This window comes from Triticum dicoccoides, chromosome 2A (genome assembly GCF_002162155.2).
Source record: "Triticum dicoccoides isolate Atlit2015 ecotype Zavitan chromosome 2A, WEW_v2.0, whole genome shotgun sequence".
Lineage (NCBI taxonomy): Eukaryota > Viridiplantae > Streptophyta > Magnoliopsida > Poales > Poaceae > Triticum > Triticum dicoccoides.
Genome location: NC_041382.1, coordinates 618,480,161 through 618,498,165, shown reverse-complemented (window position 1 = coordinate 618,498,165; position 18,005 = coordinate 618,480,161). Strand labels below are relative to the sequence as shown.

General features: G+C 45.6%; 3 protein-coding genes across 8 annotated transcripts; 1 reads left to right on the top strand and 2 right to left on the bottom strand.

Annotated features, from left to right (window-relative positions):
* Positions 1–4,181: 4,181 nt before the first annotated feature.
* Positions 4,182–8,645, bottom strand: LOC119355780 (probable polyol transporter 4). Of its 2 annotated transcripts, none has more exons than XM_037622653.1 (3): positions 8,159–8,645; positions 4,528–6,338; positions 4,182–4,430 (listed from the first exon to the last, which is right to left on the bottom strand). In XM_037622653.1, the coding sequence occupies exons 1-2, from the start codon at positions 8,364–8,366 to the stop codon at positions 4,933–4,935; spliced, it is 1,614 nt and encodes a 537-aa protein (XP_037478550.1). In that variant the 5' UTR covers positions 8,367–8,645; the 3' UTR covers positions 4,182–4,430; positions 4,528–4,932. The 2 variants fall into 2 exon arrangements, with proteins under 2 accessions (XP_037478550.1, XP_037478551.1); XM_037622654.1 differs by lacking the exon at positions 8,159–8,645 and adding an exon at positions 6,779–7,230 and having other exon boundaries at positions 4,187–4,430.
* Positions 8,646–8,764: 119 nt separating this feature from the next.
* On the bottom strand, positions 8,765–11,811 carry LOC119355781. Of its 2 annotated transcripts, none has more exons than XM_037622655.1 (5): positions 11,566–11,811; positions 10,970–11,163; positions 10,369–10,419; positions 9,619–9,670; positions 8,765–9,308 (listed from the first exon to the last, which is right to left on the bottom strand). In XM_037622655.1, exons 2-5 carry the CDS (start codon positions 11,102–11,104, stop codon positions 9,112–9,114), a joined length of 435 nt encoding a protein of 144 aa, XP_037478552.1. In that variant the 5' UTR covers positions 11,105–11,163; positions 11,566–11,811; the 3' UTR covers positions 8,765–9,111. The 2 variants fall into 2 exon arrangements, with proteins under 2 accessions (XP_037478552.1, XP_037478553.1); XM_037622656.1 differs by having other exon boundaries at positions 10,970–11,140.
* Positions 11,812–12,400: 589 nt separating this feature from the next.
* LOC119355778 (L10-interacting MYB domain-containing protein-like) lies at positions 12,401–15,534 on the top strand. Of its 4 annotated transcripts, none has more exons than XM_037622650.1 (4): positions 12,401–12,733; positions 13,334–13,644; positions 13,732–14,861; positions 14,938–15,534. In XM_037622650.1, exons 3-4 carry the CDS (start codon positions 14,144–14,146, stop codon positions 15,408–15,410), a joined length of 1,191 nt encoding a protein of 396 aa, XP_037478547.1. In that variant the 5' UTR covers positions 12,401–12,733; positions 13,334–13,644; positions 13,732–14,143; the 3' UTR covers positions 15,411–15,534. The 4 variants fall into 4 exon arrangements, with proteins under 4 accessions (XP_037478547.1, XP_037478546.1, XP_037478549.1 ...); XM_037622649.1 differs by having other exon boundaries at positions 13,329–13,644; XM_037622652.1 differs by lacking the exon at positions 14,938–15,534 and having other exon boundaries at positions 13,732–14,185.
* The last annotated feature ends 2,471 nt before the right edge of the window (positions 15,535–18,005 follow it).

Genomic DNA, 18,005 nt, shown 5'->3' with positions numbered 1-18,005 from the left:
CGGCGGCGGCGCTAGGCGGCGACGGCGGCGAGCGCGGGCGGCGGCGCCTGCGGCGGCGAGCGCGGGCGGCGGCTGCGGGCGGCAGGGTTGGCGGCGGTGGTGGTGGTGTTGGGGCGGGGGTGGCGGCGTATATAAAGGGGCGGGGGCGGCGACTTGGAGGAGGGGGCAAGGCGCGGCGGCTACGGAGTCCAACTCGGACTCCGGTCCGAGTGGCGGCGGCAGCGGCCTAGCGCGGCTGGGCCTTACGCCCAGTCGGCGCGAAACCCCTTTTTTTTAAACTTCGCCGACCGAAATAAAATCCTAGAAAAAAATAAATAAAAACCTAAAAATGCCAAAACAATTTTTCACCGTCTAAATAAAATATTTAGAACAAAATGAACATTTTCTTGGCCCTAAAATGCAATTTTGAAAAACATGCAATTTTTCTAATGCAAATAAAATCCGAATAAAAATTAATTTAATGATTTTAATATTTTTCCTCCAATATTTCATTTATTTTGGAGAAGTCATATTATCTTCTCTCTTTAATTTTTAATGTGAAATATTTTTCGGAGAGAAATAATTAAAATCAAATCCTCTTTTCATTATTTGATAAAAGAATCAAATATGAAGACCGGGAAATCCCCAACTCTCTCCGAGGGTCCTTGAGCTGCTTAGGATTTCGAGGATTACGGAACGGAAAAGCAATAAAACATGATATGCATGGATGATCTATGTATAACATTCCAAATTGAAAATTTGGGATGTTACATTGTCGTCTCGCCAACTATTGCTTCTACAACTATCGTTACCGCATAGTGATAAACTAAAGCAATTACATGGCGATTGCATTTCATACAATAAAGCGACAACCATAAGGCTCCTGCCAGTTGCCGATAACTTTTACAAAACATGATCATCTCATACAATAACTTATATCACATCATGTCTTGACCATATCACATCACAACAAGCCCTGCAAAAACAAGTTAGACGTCCTCTACTTTGTTGTTGCAAGTTTTACGTGGCTGCTACGGGCTTCTAGTAAGAACCGTTCTTACCTACGCATCAAAAGCACAATGATATTTCGTCAAGTTTGTTGTTTTAACCTTCAACAAGGACTGGCCGTAGTCAAATTTGATTCAACTAAAGTTGGAGAAACAAACACCCGCCAGCCACCTTTATGCAAAACAAGTTGCATGTCTGTCGGTGGAACCAGTCTCATGAACGTGGTCATGTAAGGTTGGCCCGGGCCGCTTCATTCAAAAATACCGCCAAATCAAAATAAGATGTTGGTGGTAAGCAGTATGACTATCATCACCCATAACTCTTTGTGTTCTACTCATGCATATCATCTATGCATAGGCCTGGCTCTGATGCCACTGTTGGGGAACGTAGCATGCATTTTCAAAAATTTCATATGATCATGCAAGATCTATCTAGGAGATGCATAGCAACAAGAGGGGGATAGTGTGTCCATGTACCCTCGGAGACCGAAAGCGGAAGCGTTTGACAACGCGGTTGATGTGGTCGAACTTCTTCTCATTCCGACCGATCAAGCACCGAACGTGCGGCACCTCCGAGTTCTGCACACGTTCAGCTCGATGACGTCCCTCGAACTCTTGATCCAGCAAAGTGTCGAGGGAGAGTTCCGTCAGCACGACGGCATGGTGACGGTGATGGTGAAGTGATCCGCGCAGGGCTTCGCCTAAGCACTACGTGAATATGATTGGAGGCGTAAACTGTAGAGGGGGGTGCCGCACACGGCTAAAAATGTTTGTTGTGTGTTCTAGCGGTGCCCCCCCTCATATATATAGGTTGGAGGGGAGGAGAGGCAGCCAAGGGGGTGCCCCAAGTAGGAGGAATCCTACTTGGGCACCTCCCAATTCGGCCTCCTCCTTCCGTATTCCTATTCGGAGTAGGAAGGGAAGAGGGGGAAGGGGGAATCCCATTCCCTTTTTCCTTTCCTCCTTCTCCTTTCCTTCTCCAATTTGGCCAGCCCATATGGGGGACGTACCAGCCCCTTAGTGGCTGGTGTGTTTCCCCTCTTGGCCCATAAGGCCCATATAGTTTGCCGGGGGGTAGCCCAGAACCCCTTCCGGTGACCCGATACGTACACGGTACCCCTGGAACACTTCCGGTGTCCAAATATTATCGTCCTATATATGAATCTTTACTCCTCGTTATGTCCGTGATCTCATCTGGGACTCCAAACAACATTCGGTCACCAAATCACATAACTCATATAATACAAAATTGTCATCGAACGTTAAGCGTGCGAACCCTACGGGTTCGAGAACTATGTAGACATGACCGAGACACCTCTCCGATCAATAACCAACAGCGGGACCTAGATGCTCATATTGGTTCCCACATATTTTACGAAGATCTTTATCGGTCGTACTGTAATGACAACATACGTTATTCCGTTTGTCATCGGTATGTTACTTGCCCGAGATTCGATCATCGGTATCTCCATACCTAGTTCAATCTCGTTACCGGCAAGTCTCTTTACTCGTTCTGTAATGCATCATCCCGCAACTAACTCATTAGTCACATTACTTGCAAGGCTTATCATGATGTGCATTACCGAGAGGGCCCAGAGATACCTCTCCAATACTCGGAGTGACAAATCCTAATATCGATCTATGCCAACCCAACAAACACCTTCGAAGATACCTGTAGAGCATCTTTATAATCACCCAGTTACATTGTGATGTTTGATAGCACACAAGGTATTCCTTCGGTATCCGGGAGTTGCATAATCTCATAGTCGAAGGAATATGTATTTGACATGAAGAAAGCAATAGCAATAAAACTTAACGATCATTATGCTAAGCTAACGGATGGGTCTTGTCCATCACATCATTCTCCTAATGATGTGATCCCATTTATCAAATGACAACACATGTCTATGGTTAGGAAACTTAACCATCTTTGATCAACGAGCTAGTCTAGTGGAGGCTTACTAGAGACATTGTGTTTTGTCTATGTATCCACACATGTATCAAGTTTCCGGTTAATACAATTCTAGCATGAATAATAAACATTTATCATGATATAAGGAAATATAAATAACAACTTTATTATTGCCTCTAGGGCATATTTCCTTCATTTAAAACTTCCCCGGATTACACCACACGAAAGAAAGCTTTCGAGCTCTACTCCTAGCGCATATGAGTCCCAAATTTCCAAAAGTAACAAGTATTGGTGATGCACAAGTATGGTGACTACAAATTGGTTTAGTGGAAGTGTAGATCAGGTGATTCTCTTTCAATGATCATGGTTTGGTGGAGTTTGAGTGGAGGGATGAAGAGAAATCAAGCTTTTAGGGTGTTGGCAATGGTGGAGCAACTCAAATGGAAGATTTGGTCTAGAGGTGGGATAATATTGGAGAAACTCAAATAAAAACTTATTTGTTTAGCTGGTTTGCTTTTGTAACCTCTTGCTCTATGTCGGTTTCAATTTCATAAACAATTATTTTCTCATGCCATGCTCATTACTAGGATTATTTTCTCATCAAGGGGACCTATATATTTCTACTAAATTCGTGAGTTGAAGTTATGAGTACTGATAACCTCCTTTAGCAGGCGTGGTCATCAGGCCACATGCATCACTATGTATGAGTTCCAATGTCTTGGAATTCCCTCGTTATTACCAGCGAAAGGTGTTGTGTTCATTTTTCTAAGTAAGCAAGACTCATACGTCTGAGATGATTCAAAATCAAACAACTTTAGAAGAATCACATCATGGTCATTTTTCTTTTGACGGAGAGATAGCCTAAAACTGTTGTCTCAGTTTAGTCATGGCATCTTGTCACTTACAAAATGGTGCATCCATTATGCTTTCAAAAGATGCCTAGTCATGCATGGATTTTCAGCTCCCATTACCTCACCTAGTACTAGTAACATACGCCAATCTAAGAACATATCGATATTACATGATGTTTGGTGGATCTGTAAGAACATATCACTATTACATGATGTTTGGTGGATCTCTTTCACCTTCCTCTACTACTTCAGGCCTTTCAAGAGTTGCGACAAATCTTTGCCATCTTGGCACTTTCTATCTATGATCTCGATACGTCATTCCTGACGTATCCTTGAAAAAAAAGAGTTGCGACAACTTCACCAATCACCATCTCTTGAAGATGCAAAACCTATCATATGACCATGATTCATGGACTCCTCCGTGCGGGCCTTCTTATTCTGTCTTAAAAGCATATCAGATTTCAATGGGCAGCACAAACTCCCTGCAACTTTCAAATGGCTGTGGCACTCCTGTTGTCAGAAGGAACATAATGTGTTCTTTTGGCTAATTCTTCGAAACGAACTCGATACTAGGGCTATGATTCAGAAGACATCTTTTTTGCTTGCCATATTACACTTGTCGTGTAGGCATAGAGCGCTAGAGACAAAAAACACTTTCAAAGACTGCAAGTTCATATTGGCCTGTTGAAACACAACGAACGACAATCATTAGTATTCTAGAGAAAAAACACAAAAATTACCATGTAATTTAACACTAGCTCGGTCGAGAAGCGCATACAGTTAGTTTTCAGTCGGAGGTAAGACACACGAGGTTCGCATCACACCACTTGTTCTCACCCTTTTTTTTCTGGAAAAAAGAACACAATTGTTTCTTGTGTTAAAATGAAATTCTACAAATGAATTCTTCGACTATATTGATTTTATAGGTGGAAGAGACCACCAGATACAACCGCATTGTGTCCTCCTTCTACGTGATACTTGTGGTATGGTTGCATAATGGAGTACTTTACACTAAAAACACAATACACCATCTATGTTACAACCTATGCGCAGTAAAGTCCTGTTGAGCCCTCAAAATCGGCAGCAGCTGAAGGCAGCTTCATCATTTTTCAATCTGATGCCCGAAGCAGGACGAGGCTGTTTCAGCACTGACATGAAGCTTCTTGTTGCTTTGCTGATTGTATCAACCTAGAGAGAAAGCTTTCTTGTCACCCTGAATTAAATGCTGTGTATCTTCAAGCTCGACCTCGCCACCTCCTTTCCACTCCTTGCCACCTTCAAACATTATCTCAATCTGCTCCAGAGTTTTCCCTTTAGTTTCCGGCACACAGAAGTACACAAACACAACGGAGACGGTCGAGATCGCTGCAAAGACGAAGAACATTCCCCCCACGGATATAGCACGGGCCATGGAGAGGAACGACATGGAAACCAAGCCACTGCCCACTCTGCCACCTACTTGACCAAGTGCTGACGCCTGAGCTCGCAATCTTATAGGAAATATCTCTGAAGATAACACCCAGCATATCGGTCCCATCCCGATCGAAAAGAATGCCACATTCCCGCAAACTGCAAAGATCGCCATATCAATCCCAAGATTTGGAGAAATAAGCCCCTCAGCATGCTTTCGCAATGTAAGTGCAGTCCCCAAGGCAAATAAGCAGACCGTCATGCCAATGGTGCTGACATACAGAAGCGGTTTGCGCCCAACTTTATCAATGAGGAAAATGGCAACCAGTATGAAAATCGTTTTAGTAAATCCAACAGCAACTGTTGCTGCAAGAAGCTCCTGGTCAGACTTGATTCCAGCATCCCTGAAAATTGTTGGGCTGTAATAGACAGTAGCATCAATTCCAGTGATCTGCTGGAACAACTGAATACCACAGCCAGCATACAGCATCCGACGAACGGCCGGAGAAGGGTTCAGCAGCTCCCTCCACACCGCCTTGTCCTCAGAATTAACCGACTTCATGATATTTGCAGCTTCCTCAATCTCAGCCAGCCTTTCTTCAACCTCAGCCTCCGATTCACTTATCTGCAGCAACACCGCCCTGGCCTCTGGAACTCTCTTCTCCATCATCAGCCACCTGGGGGACTCCGGGATCACAAAAAGCGCGACGCCGATGAAGACAGACGGGAGGATACCGACACCAAGCATGACCCTCCAACTGATGTGCTCGGAGAGGCCCGAGAAAGCATAATTGGAAACGTAGCCGAGAAGGATCCCCAAGTTGATGCAGATCTCAGGGAGGGATGTGAGAGTCCCCCGGGCAGCCGCGGGGGAGATCTCGGCAATGTAGACGGCAGATATCATGGCGCCAAAGCCGATGCCCACCCCGGCGAGAAGCCTCCCTATCATGAGCACGGTGAACGAAGGAGCGAATGTCATGATGGCTGCACCGGTCTGGAAGATGATCGCACCAAGGCCCATTGTCCATTTCCTGCCGATGGCATCGGACGTTCTTCCTCCTGACAGGCTTCCCAAGAGTGAGATCACACTTAGGCAACCAACTAGGATCTCTTCCTGAAACTCGGTGATGTGGAGATCTTTCTGGATGTAGATGATTGCGCCACTCATGACACCGACATCTGCAGATAGCAGCATGAGTCTTGGGTTATGATAAGTGTTAGATAGATAAGCATGGAATCTCAAATCTCTTAGAAGCTCAATAGCACGGCAGCCACAAAAACTAAGTACACTAGTCATGTTCCGGATGCTGAAAATCTCAGTTTGAATTTTTAAATCATCTACGTACATAGGTATGTAACTGTATGTTGCATCAAGATAACATGGTCTTAACTTCATGTCGCAGTTTCGAAGTTTTCTCTTCAGTCTGTTATGGTGTTGGCTGAGAATAAAATCAAGATTCACTCGTGAAGGGATGAAAATCTAGCGTCAGCAGTTGCAAATCTCTATCGCCATCAGAAGGATGTCACGAGCGAACTCACGATTCCAATCACGGGGGCGCACCACAACAAGCCATTTCTATTCGTAGACTCTCCGGCCGCGGCATCGCGAGAGGACTCACCGTAGCCGAGGAGGATGGCGTTAAGCGAGGCGAAGATGGCGCAGCCGTACACGAACCTCTCCTTGCTCCTCCTCTCGGACGCCGAGGGCCTCCTCCGGCTTACCGCCGCCGCGTCCAGCTCCGGCCCGTCGGTCGGATGGAGGGCCGCGTACTTGCTCCCCCTGCCGTCGGCCGCGCCCGCCATCGCCTCGCTCCGCGCTGCCGGCGACGCTGCTGTTGCCGCGGAGTGGCGTCCGATTTGGAGGTCATTAACGGCGAACGAGGCGCGAGGCGGGGATGGTGGGGGATGTCGACGTGCTTCCGCTTCGCCGCTCGCCTGTCTCTTTCCTACTGGTCTGGGCGAGGCGAGGTGCCAAGATTTGTACTCCTACTCCATAGTACGTTTCCTTTTCGAGTGAAAACATTTCCAGAAGAGAACGGTCCACTCTTGCGAGTCTCTGGGGCTAGTCCACCGCAAAAAAAAAAGTCTCTGGGGCTAGAGTTCGGTTGGGATTATTTGGGCTGGTTTTGGCGATTTTGTCTGCCTGGGTCATGGTCATCAGGTCATGTACTCCTACTCGGTTTCGGCATCGAAAATTATGGAAGGTGGACTTGGACGCGCCCTCGCCGGCAAACAGGACTGCGACTATTGCTGAGTCAGACTGTTACCGTACCGTGTTCTTGGATTCCGGAGTAATTTACACGGTGTAGAACTACGTCTACGTTGTCAGCTATTTCAAGTTTCTGAAAATTTGAGTGATGTAGATCGTTCCTGTTATAAAAGATTTCTGGCGGTATTTGATAGTGGAAAACTCCAAACAAAAAAAAGCAAATGGTAAAGGCCAGATAGCCCGGTGAAAAATGCGATTTGCAATTTGGCCGGATTGACGAGTTGGCAGGTGAGTGAGACAGAGCTGTAGTACTACGTAGTACTAGTTTCAGTGCAGATGCCACTTTTCTACAAGTTTAAGCAAACTCCATGGTGGTTTGGACTAACCAATCCTTAGGCTCTAGCGCTGCAAACCAACGATCCATCTCAGACAGTTCCATCCCGGCTCCCAGTCCCAGGTCCCCTCTGCGTCAGAGGCTCCCACACGGCCACACCTACCAACCTCAATCTGCCAAACACGACAATGTTCTCTACTCCGATCCTCAATACAACAGTTTCTTGCTAAGCTACAGAAACGCCACGTGTTTTGTGCCCGCCGATGATCGCGTGACGTGCTCAGCAACATTCGAACCCCTTCATGCAAACAACGTTGCGATGCGACGCATTCTCCCCGAGCAGAGAACTAAGGTTGGATCCTCACGGCGTGTTTGGCAATATTTGGGAAGGGGAATGGGAGCTTAGATGAGGGAGGAAACATAGATGGAGGAATGAAAGAAGAGAAGATGACTGACCGTAGCCGAGGAGGATGGCGTTGAGCGAGGCGAAGAGCGCGCAGGTGAAGACGTACCGCTCGGCCGCCTTCCGCCGGCGGCTCCCCGCCTCGGCCCTGCGCGCCCACTCCGCCCCGTCCAGCTCCTCCTCCTCCTCCGGCTCCACCCGCCGGTACTCGCTGCCGCCCTTCGCCGGCCTCGCCTTCACCGACTCCATCATCCCCGTCATCTCCGAGTCCGATGCTACCACGCTCAAGGACTGGTCTAGCACAGCAGGCTGCTGTGATGCTGCATCTTTGCTTCTCTTCAGATCTAGCGCGGCGCAGGAGCTCAAAATGATTCAACTCCTGGCTCCTTTTGCCTTGGCTTGGGTCTATGTATGTATGCTTTGTTTTGTTATACACACGACCGCTGCGATTGGTCTTTGGTCTCCCCCTCCCTCCCACGTTCACGGCAGGAGCGCAGGAGCTCTCGGTGTTTTCTATGGTGCAAGTGGCAACAGGGCGGCACTCTTATATTACATGGGAATCGCTATCAAGATTCCGGTCTAGGCGTTTAAAGAGGTTTTAGAATTCCAGATCCATTCCGGTTGCGCGTGAGGTTGGTCTAGACTAGACTAATAGCAAGTGGGGCAAACTGCAAAGCAACCGGAAGCCAACGACTTTTTCTAACTCAAGAACCGGATGGCTTCTTGGGTCCAAAAAAGCACTGGATGGCTTCAGAAGCACTGGATGTTTTACCAAGTTTTAGGCAGAGCTGCATTAGTTTACATACAGACCGGGAACTCCATTGTTGCAGAATTTCACAAGATTAACAGTGCATACTTCATAGAGAGAGGATAAGAGTCACCGGAATCATGCATCGCAACCGCTGGTTACCTCGGGATAGAGAATGCTAGTGGCTAATTAAGATTAAGGAGTACTATCCTCGCATTCCAAGGGTCAAAGGATCGCTTGCTGTGTGCATTAGAAGAGTCAAAACTCCTTGTCCCTGTATCGGTATGCTCTGTGCTCCTGACGACCCTCACTGGTCGACCGGAATTTGAGGATCTTGTGAACGCTCGTCAGATGTTTCACCTCCTTGGGCGGTGCTTCCTTGATGTTTCTGCCTTGCTTGTCCTTGTTTTCCTTGGGAGGTGCCGGCTCTCCATGAACAGGTTTTGGTGGAGCATCTGGAAAGGAAGCAAAATATTTTAAAAAGCAAATGAATCCACTGTAAAAATTGCACTAGGGTCGGCGCCAGGGAACGAGGTTCCTCATGAATGGCAATGTTGCCCTGCCTTCCCGACAAGTTAGATAAAAACATGCTATGTGTGAACAAGGTGCCATCTCATACGAAACAAGCATGGAAATCTGAAGGAAACGGCATCATCGTATTCACAGGGTATCAGGTTAATGTACAAAACTCGGTTATGGGATTTAACAGGACATGCGAAATGTTTGCTGCAAAGAAAGAGGCTGCAGAGGGATGCAAACACTCACCACTTTCTGAAAATAAATAGCATGTGCCAACCGTTTCTTCGTATTCTCCAATCTGCCATTAAACAAGGCATCAGCCACCAGCTCACTCAGCAACTAGGTTAACAACTAGAAGCCCTAAAGTAGAGATTCCAATATTTAAACAACAGAAGAAAAAAAAAGGAAGAAAAACCAATGAAGTTAACTGGTACAGGTAACATCAGCTAACACAGTGCTTGTTAGTGCTAAAGCTATCACAAACAATTATGGAGTTCACATGAACCTTAGTTCCATCTATTTATTCACCATAATAGACACAAAGAATAACTCACAATATTTTCTCAATATATTCTCCAGACAGTCTCCTATTATGAAAAAGTTTTAACATATCCAGATAAATGGGTGTATCCAGATATATCGTTCTAAAATATGAACCCCAAGTAAAGTTCCCTTTTGGAGGCGATCGAACTTTATTCATTCATTAAACAAATTACATTAGCACCCAAAGTAAAGTTCTAACAATGATACATTAGTTGTACATTCATACAATATGAAAGATCTACACCCCTACCAACAAATTCACTCCATGTCTCAAAGGTATGGTTTATTATAGATGGCAGCCATATAAAACATCCGTGCCAAAAGTTCAATAAGATAAACTTCAAACAACTATAGAATAGTGCCCTTTAACTCCCCGCAAAAAAAAAAGAATAATGCCCCTTAACTTGACAAGTAAACGTCTTCAAAAGCGAACATAACATGAATAATACTCACCATCTTCAGGCCATCACCTACTACCAAGGTAGGAGTCAATGTATCCAAACCCTGAAAAAGAAGATTACAAATAACTTAGCGAACTACACATAAAGGCGGTAAGCAAAATTGTACAGGTAGCTCAAATAAGCCAACAAGACGATCACTAAACGCATAACTACCTAGCTTGTTGCCATGAATCTACGAAACAGACATAGACACAACTTGAACAGGAATTTGTATCTGATAACGGTATCCATTGACTATGGCAACCTAAAAACAAATCTGAAGGAAGGTTGCTCCAAACACAAGAAACATATATAGCCCTTTCATGTAAGAAGTGGAACATACTAATGGCAAGAACTCTCTTAGATAACCAGCACATAACCTACTGCTTCATCTTAGTGCAAACAAAAAAATAATTTGCTCTGGGACTCTATTGGCCATTTAAACATTTCTGATATAATCAAATCTAAAGTGAACTCTTTCTTTATATATATCAATATGACAAAAGTGCTTAAGGACAATTTAGAGACACCACATCTTCTTAATTACATTTACAACAGAGCCTAATGTCCTTTTGTACCAGTAAGCTGCATACTGTGAGATGAAACCAACTTACAGAGAGTATATAAGGGGCATTTGGTTGTATGCAGGAATAATGAACATCATCTAACTCTAGCAAGACATACTCTTCTTCTTCTTCCTCCTCCTCCTCCTCAGCAATTTGTTTATCTTTCTCAGCTTCCTTTGCCATCCCCAACAAGAATTTGCACTTGTACAGCAGTAAATCCTGCACTTCACCAACCAGATTACCTACAGAGTTCAGAAGCAAGAACTGAATACACAAGATACAACTATCCAGGGAATGTTTGCAGTAGGCGAAATACACAACTAGGATTGCCTGGCAAAAAAGTAAATCCTTTCAGTCCCTTTGTACTTTGTGCTAAACAGCTAGCAAATTAATTTACCAAAGATCGGGACTGCAGACGATACAACAACTCTTAAGGGGGAGTGGATTTTACATGCCCCAACTGTTTACACCAAATACCCTCATGTGAAATAACCTAAACTGCCCACGATGTACCCTCTGAAATTTTCACCTCAGCACACAGGTCGCTGCCAGTCAGAGATGGAGCCCTCTCTCTATCTGTTAGCTTCCATTCGCCGAACAATTGCAACGAAGGAACAAAGGAAAGAGAAAGAACGAAGCCTTACCTGGTGGTGGCGGTGGAGGCCGCCGCCGGCGCTTCACAGATGAAGGTTGGCGTCGGGGAGGGGGCGCGACTTCAGTTGGGGGGCGATTAGGTGGGGCTTGTAGTTGGCGCGGTTCCGGAGGGAGAAGCGCGTTCGCGCAGACGGCGAGCGGCGGGTCCTCGGAGGGCGGCGGCGGCGGCAGAGCCCACGGCGCGAACTAGAGTCGCAGGGGACGCCGTGGCTGGGCTGGGATGGGATGGGCTGGATTGGCGCACGAAGGCTATACTGGGCCTGGCTATGTACTTTAGGTAGGTCTTGTGACACCTGAAACGGGCACCTTTTCTCAAAAAATTATTTTTGGAACGGACACCAACACATCAGTCACACGCAAAAATAACCTGTTTTAGTTTTGCTATTTGAAAATAAACCTGCAGTTCAAGGGCTTTTGACGGTGTCATGAACTAAGAAGTACTAATCTGTACGGCCTGCAATCCATGGGTTGGGCTTATGGCCCGCCAATCACTAAAAAAGAAGAGCTACCGAAGCTGTGAACCACGACGTGATCAAGTTGGAAACCTCCAAAAACTTGGCATGTACTTTAAGGATTGCTCTATAAGGGCCTGTTTTGAACCTCTCCCACTCCCAGCTTCACAAACTCCAGATAGAAGACGCTGCCGAACGGATTAGCTCCACGAAGCTGAAATCCTGAAGCTGTCTTGGGCCGTAGTTCATTTTTGTGGAGCGACGAAAACCGAGCTTCACGAATTCGTGGAAGCTGGAGTTCCACCTATTTACAACCTTTGCCACCGCCAAGGAAAACGATTGGCGCTGACCCCACGTCTCGCTAACAGAACAAGCCAGCAGCCCTCTCTCTCGAACAGTTTTGCCTCTGCTCCTTCCTCCTTCACGCCCACCACTATCCCACCCGAACCCTCAACGCCGCCGCCAGTCGCGCCGCCACGCCCGCTACCCCCGGTCGTCGGCCGGATCCCCTCCTCCGCCTACAGATCCGGAGATCCCGGCCTCGTTGCCGCAGGATCCCGTGCTCAGCGGCGCTCGTCCCGCCACCAGCTTGGAGCAGCGACCACATGGAAATGGCGACCTCGCCCGGACGCCGTTGATGCCCGAGACAACCGCCGAAGCCAGGAGCAGCAGTCCGAAGGCCGAGAGCCCTCGCCCAAACCACAAGGTGAGCTCCCATTGACTGAACCTATGGCAGACATGGTGTTCGTTTACTCTGTACTGTACTGTTCATGGAAACTGAATTTTTGTGCACTGTATGTGTACTAAGATATAGCAGTGTATGTGTACTAAGATATTAGCAGTACATGGAGTACGAATGTGATATGTGAAGTGTGTCGTAGTGGAAGACTGTATTTTTGTACATGGAGAACTAGTACATGGATGACTGAATTTTTGTGCAGTGTATGTAAACTGAATTTTTATGGGTAATTTGCAGTGCGCCTCATTCAGGTGGCGATTAAAGCACAAATCCCTGTGATGGGTCTTGTTGTCTAGTATAATTCAAGATCTTATGGTACTTTTGATTTAGGGAGTTCAACCTTTGGTATATGTACTGCTAAGATATGGGCCTCTGTCAGGATTAAATATGTGTACTGCTAAGATATTAACAGTGAAAAACTAGTATATGTACTGCTCTGTTAAGATATTACTTTATTTCTGAAGTATAGTTCAGTTATGACATGATTTTGGCTTTGCAAAAAACTTCAGTTTTCATATTATCCTTGTACATGTGAGGTCCAATGTGACATGCATTTTCGTAGAGAAGTGTCAAGCATGACTGCTGAATGGAGCGTTGAGAACACTAAGATTGTATGTGAGTTGTTCGCCGACCAAGTGGACGCTGGAAATAGGCCAGGCAATTATTTGACCCCAAATGCATTTGATGAGGTGACAAGACAATTTAAGATGAGAACCGGGCTTGATTACACACACACGCAATTGAAAAACAAATGGGACAAGCTTAAAGCTGATTTCCCCTTGTTCAAGAAACTCAAGTTTCGGGAGACCGGAGCCGGATGGGACTATGTGAACAACACCGTGTCACAAGATGATGAGTGGTGGAAGAAGGCTAAAATTGTGAGTTCTTTGGCTGTTGTATCATGTATCTTATTTTAGCCATATCTTTTGATTTACTAATAATGTGTTTCACTTGTTGTATTACAGGATATTAAAGGTTGTGGCAAGTTCAAGAAGAAAGGACTTGCTAATGAAGAAAAGTTGCGGGTTATTTTGGAGATATCACAACCGATGGTACTGACCATTGGAATCCCTCTTTTGGCATACCTCCCCCCTCTAGTGCGGCAGTGAAAGAATCCATCAATGTTGATGAGATCGAGGATCTTGATTTGGATGATACGGAAGAACAAGCATCTCAGGCAACACCTACTTCATCTAAAGTGAGGCTTGGAATCATCATTCCAGAGAAGAACAAGAAACCCAAGACTGCCCAAGTGATGTGTGAGCAAGTTACAAGGATTGGTGACATTGCCGAGGCTTCTCACTCATCATTTCAGTCTTTCCTAAAGCAAGATGAGGCGAAAGTGATGATGACACTCATTATGAAAGAAAGAAAATTATGGTTTTCCAATATCAACATGATATGGACATGCGTTGCTCAGGTGTGTCATCCATAGTTGGTAAGTATTGTAAAAGTTGGGTCATGAAGGCCGAGCCTAGGACATCTAGGTTGACTGGTTTTGAATGGTTGCAAGAGACTATTGGCACACCCGGAGAGACGTACACAATGTTGAGAATGAATGCACATGTGTTCTTTGATCTTCATGACAAGTTGGTGGCGGAGTACGACCTCAAAGAAACATGCTTTGTTACCACTTATGAGTCTCTTGCTATGTTCTTGTGGACCTTGGGGGGTTGTGAATCAAATAGGAGGACCCAAAACCGTTTCAAACATGGAGCAGATACAGTCCACCGTAAGTTCCATGAGGTTCTACATTGTGTGATCAAGATGTCATCTCACTACATTAGGCCTCAAGACCCAAATTTTCACATTGTGCATGATAGGATTAAGCGTGACAAACGGGCTTATCCTCACCTCAAAGACTGCATTGGTGCAATAGATGGGACACATGTTAGGGCTTCTATTCCGGAGGGACCGTCAAAAGTAAGGTACATTGGAAGAACGGGTGCAACAACTCAGAATGTGATGGCAGTATGCGACTTTGATATGCATTTCACATATGCTTCAATTGGACAACCGGGTTCTATGCATGACACAAGTGTGCTATTCCATGCTATTGAAAATGACAAGGCTACATTCCCACATCCTCCCAAGGGTTAGCATTTCTTGTTGTTGTAACTTATGTAACATATCCTCCAACTCACAATCATGTTTGTTGTTACTTTGTGTAGGCAAGTACTACCTTGTAGACGCCGGTTATCCTAACAGAGATGGCTATCTAGCACCCTACAAAGGAGAACGCTATCACGTCCCCGACTTCCAAAGAGGTGCGCCCCCAACTACTCCCGTAGAGAAGTTCAACCGGATCCACTCTTCCAAGCGCAATACCATAGAGAGAACCTTTGGTGTGTGGAAGATGAAATGGCAAATCTTGCTCAAGATGCCAAACTACTCGATTGCAACACAAAAAATGATTGTTGCGGCTACCATGACACTACACAACTACGTCCGCCTCCATGACAAAGAGGATCTCCACTTTCTTCGATGTGAGAGGGATCCGGATTATGTTCCAACCATTCCTGATAGATACAAGAAGTATGCTATTCCTTCAAATGCATCGGATGCTTCAACAACGGCAGAAAGTGGTCCTAACATGGATTTGTTTAGGCATGAAGTAGCTACCGCCATTGCTCTTACTTGGTGAAGTAATCATGTTCGTGATTTTAGATGTGTGACCATATTGCAAACTTATATGCAAATGTAGCTTTTGCTGTATGACACATGAGAGAATTAGTTTCTACTAAATTATAAATTATATTAGCTGAGAAAATTTGGGAACTTTCAAAAAATACATGTTTGTTGTACATTTGTTGCTCCATGTGCCCAAGAAATGCTCTCTGTACATGTTCCTGTGTAGCCAAAATCGCTGCAAATAGCTACTGGAAAAAAAAACTGTGCATGCAAGTCCAAGGCGTCACCACGTACAACTTGTTTGTTACTTTTTGCGTCCAGCCAGCCCAAACCATCACAACTTTGTACAAATAGGAAATTTGCTTCCTAATGGGCTGCCTACAGCCAGCCCAAAAGGAGCGCCCAACAGGCTTCTGGCCTCCCAGCTGGGCTGCAGCGCTGGGAGAAGCCAGCCTCGCTCCCGAACGCTTTTCTATCGCCAGGTGAAGTGAGGAGCTCGCTCCAGAAGTTGAAATTGTGGATTCGGTGGAGTTGGGAGGAGTCCAGAACACGCCCTAAATGACGCGTTGGCAACAGATCATGCGTGCAACCTAGGCACCCTTGTATGTATATAAGCTGAGGGTTTAGTCTTTGGAGGCACGATTACTAGCGTTAGGGTTTAGAACACAATCATACAGTCTTGATGTAGATCATCTTGTATTATGTACTCCATCACATTAATACAATCCAAGCAGAACGTAGGGTGTTACCTCTTCGAGAGGGCTCAAACCTGGGTAAACATCGTCTCCCTTCGTCCCCTGTTACCATTGTCCTAGACCTACAGACAAGAACCCCCTATCCAAGATCCACCGGTTTTAGCACCAACAGTCGGCCACCCAACCATGTCCCCTAATCGTTTGTCCCTGCTTTTTTTCCTTTTATTCGCAACACTCGAAATAACAATAGAAATATCACAATTCATTCAAAAATAACATGCAAATATTTCTAGTACAACAATAGTCCAAATATAGATATTACATAAAAAATAATCAGATGTTCAACAAGTTTTTGAATTCATCGATCCCAAAATCAACGATACTTGAGTTAGTAAGAATCAACACAAGTCATCCCACACACTATTGCCCTTGAGTTTCATCCAAGAGTGTATGGATGTAAATTACCTTTCCCCGGTCCTATAGTACAACACGACAGCACGCAGTGGCTATACAACATGATGATTATCAAGTTGAAACATTGAGTGAATCAGTGAACTGACCAACATGTTGAGCAAAAGAAGCAAAACTTATGATCTCCATGGTTGACAGCCCAATGACACATCTTCACTCGTGCAACCGAACTGCGACAATTTATGACGGCGTTGGAGATGGTATATATACCATTGATTAGCTAGCCACCTCAAATTGCGATCATGGATCACGTGTGCGTCATAGGGTGCGAAGTGTTTTTCCTCAAGAAACGAAGCATGCACATTTTGCCAAAATAGTGTTCTGCATTTCATTATGCCTACAAAGTCTGACATACAACCTTCCATGCATCGCACAATAGCTCATCCTTCATCACCGAGTACCCGCCATCATGATTACTCCAGAAAACAGTGAGAAGTTCAATAAGAGAACTCTATGACAGTTGGTCGAACACCTGCTGGGCGTGGTGCCCATGATGAACGGTGTCGACAGAGGGTGGAGGGTACCTGGCTACGGATGGATCCTCGGTGGACGGTGGCGTCAGGGGACGGAGGGTACCTGGCTACGGGCGGATCCTCGATGGACGGCGGCATAGTCCAAGGCGGCCACGTATGTGGGTGGGGGCGGCGGACGTCCGAGAATGCATGGGCGACGGCCGGAGAGGTACAACGACGGCGTTGGACGAGGAGGGTGTGGATGCAAAGCAAGGGGGGCAGGGGTGAAATGGAAGAAAAGTGAACCGGGAGGGGGATTTGAGTGGGTCGGGGGTGTCGGAGTCCTACATGATGGCGGTCCGGACTCCAGCAAAGCCCCCCTAGTTTGCATCCGGTTTGCAAGACTTCAACACAACCAGACGGGTCCACGAACATATGATGTACCGCGTTGGATGGCAAATTGCATCCGGACAGCTCGGTCCGAACGAATGCAGGTGTTTTGAGGGTCCGCGTTGAAAATGCCCTAAACACAAGTTTCATAGAACGTAACTTCTTAAAACAACATAAACAAAGTTATGATTAAAATGAAATCACATGCCAGAAGAATCATTGCATTTCAAAGAATGAAAGAATAATGTGATTTGTAAGAAAAAATAATTGAATGGACAGGGGAACACGTTGAAGATGGCATAATGTGTAGTAGGCGAATAAGGACGTGACATAGAAAGTGTTTGATTTACGATAATATTACACACATGGATAAAAATTACGGACTTTCATGGACCTAGATGCATGCTCTCCTCTAATTGGCCCTTTCTGATTTTTACTGATGGACCCGCCTCACTTAATCAAATCTCAAGTTCTCAACCAATGAATCCAAACAACCCCGTAAACCCCTCGTGACTCTAGCATTACTCTTTGATTCATGATGAGAAAAGGGATGTCATTAATTTGGATTTGACCATGTATATGAGGGACATAACACGAGAG

Coding starts and splice junctions, on each gene's coding strand:
- LOC119355780 (XM_037622653.1), bottom strand. CDS start 8,366: ATGACGGGGATGATGGAGTCGGTGAAGGCGAGGCCGGCGAAGGGCGGC. Junction 6,339..8,158: donor CGCCATCCTCCTCGGCTACG/GTCAGTCATCTT, acceptor TGCTATCTGCAG/ATGTCGGTGTCATGAGTGGC.
- LOC119355781 (XM_037622655.1), bottom strand. CDS start 11,104: ATGGCAAAGGAAGCTGAGAAAGATAAACAAATTGCTGAGGAGGAGGAG. Junction 10,420..10,969: donor ATGCCCCTTATATACTCTCT/GTAAGTTGGTTT, acceptor CTTCTTTTTCAG/GGTTTGGATACATTGACTCC. Junction 9,671..10,368: donor TAGGTGATGGCCTGAAGATG/GTGAGTATTATT, acceptor GTTTAATGGCAG/ATTGGAGAATACGAAGAAAC.
- LOC119355778 (XM_037622650.1), top strand. CDS start 14,144: ATGGTTTTCCAATATCAACATGATATGGACATGCGTTGCTCAGGTGTG. Junction 14,862..14,937: donor ATTCCCACATCCTCCCAAGG/GTTAGCATTTCT, acceptor TACTTTGTGTAG/GCAAGTACTACCTTGTAGAC.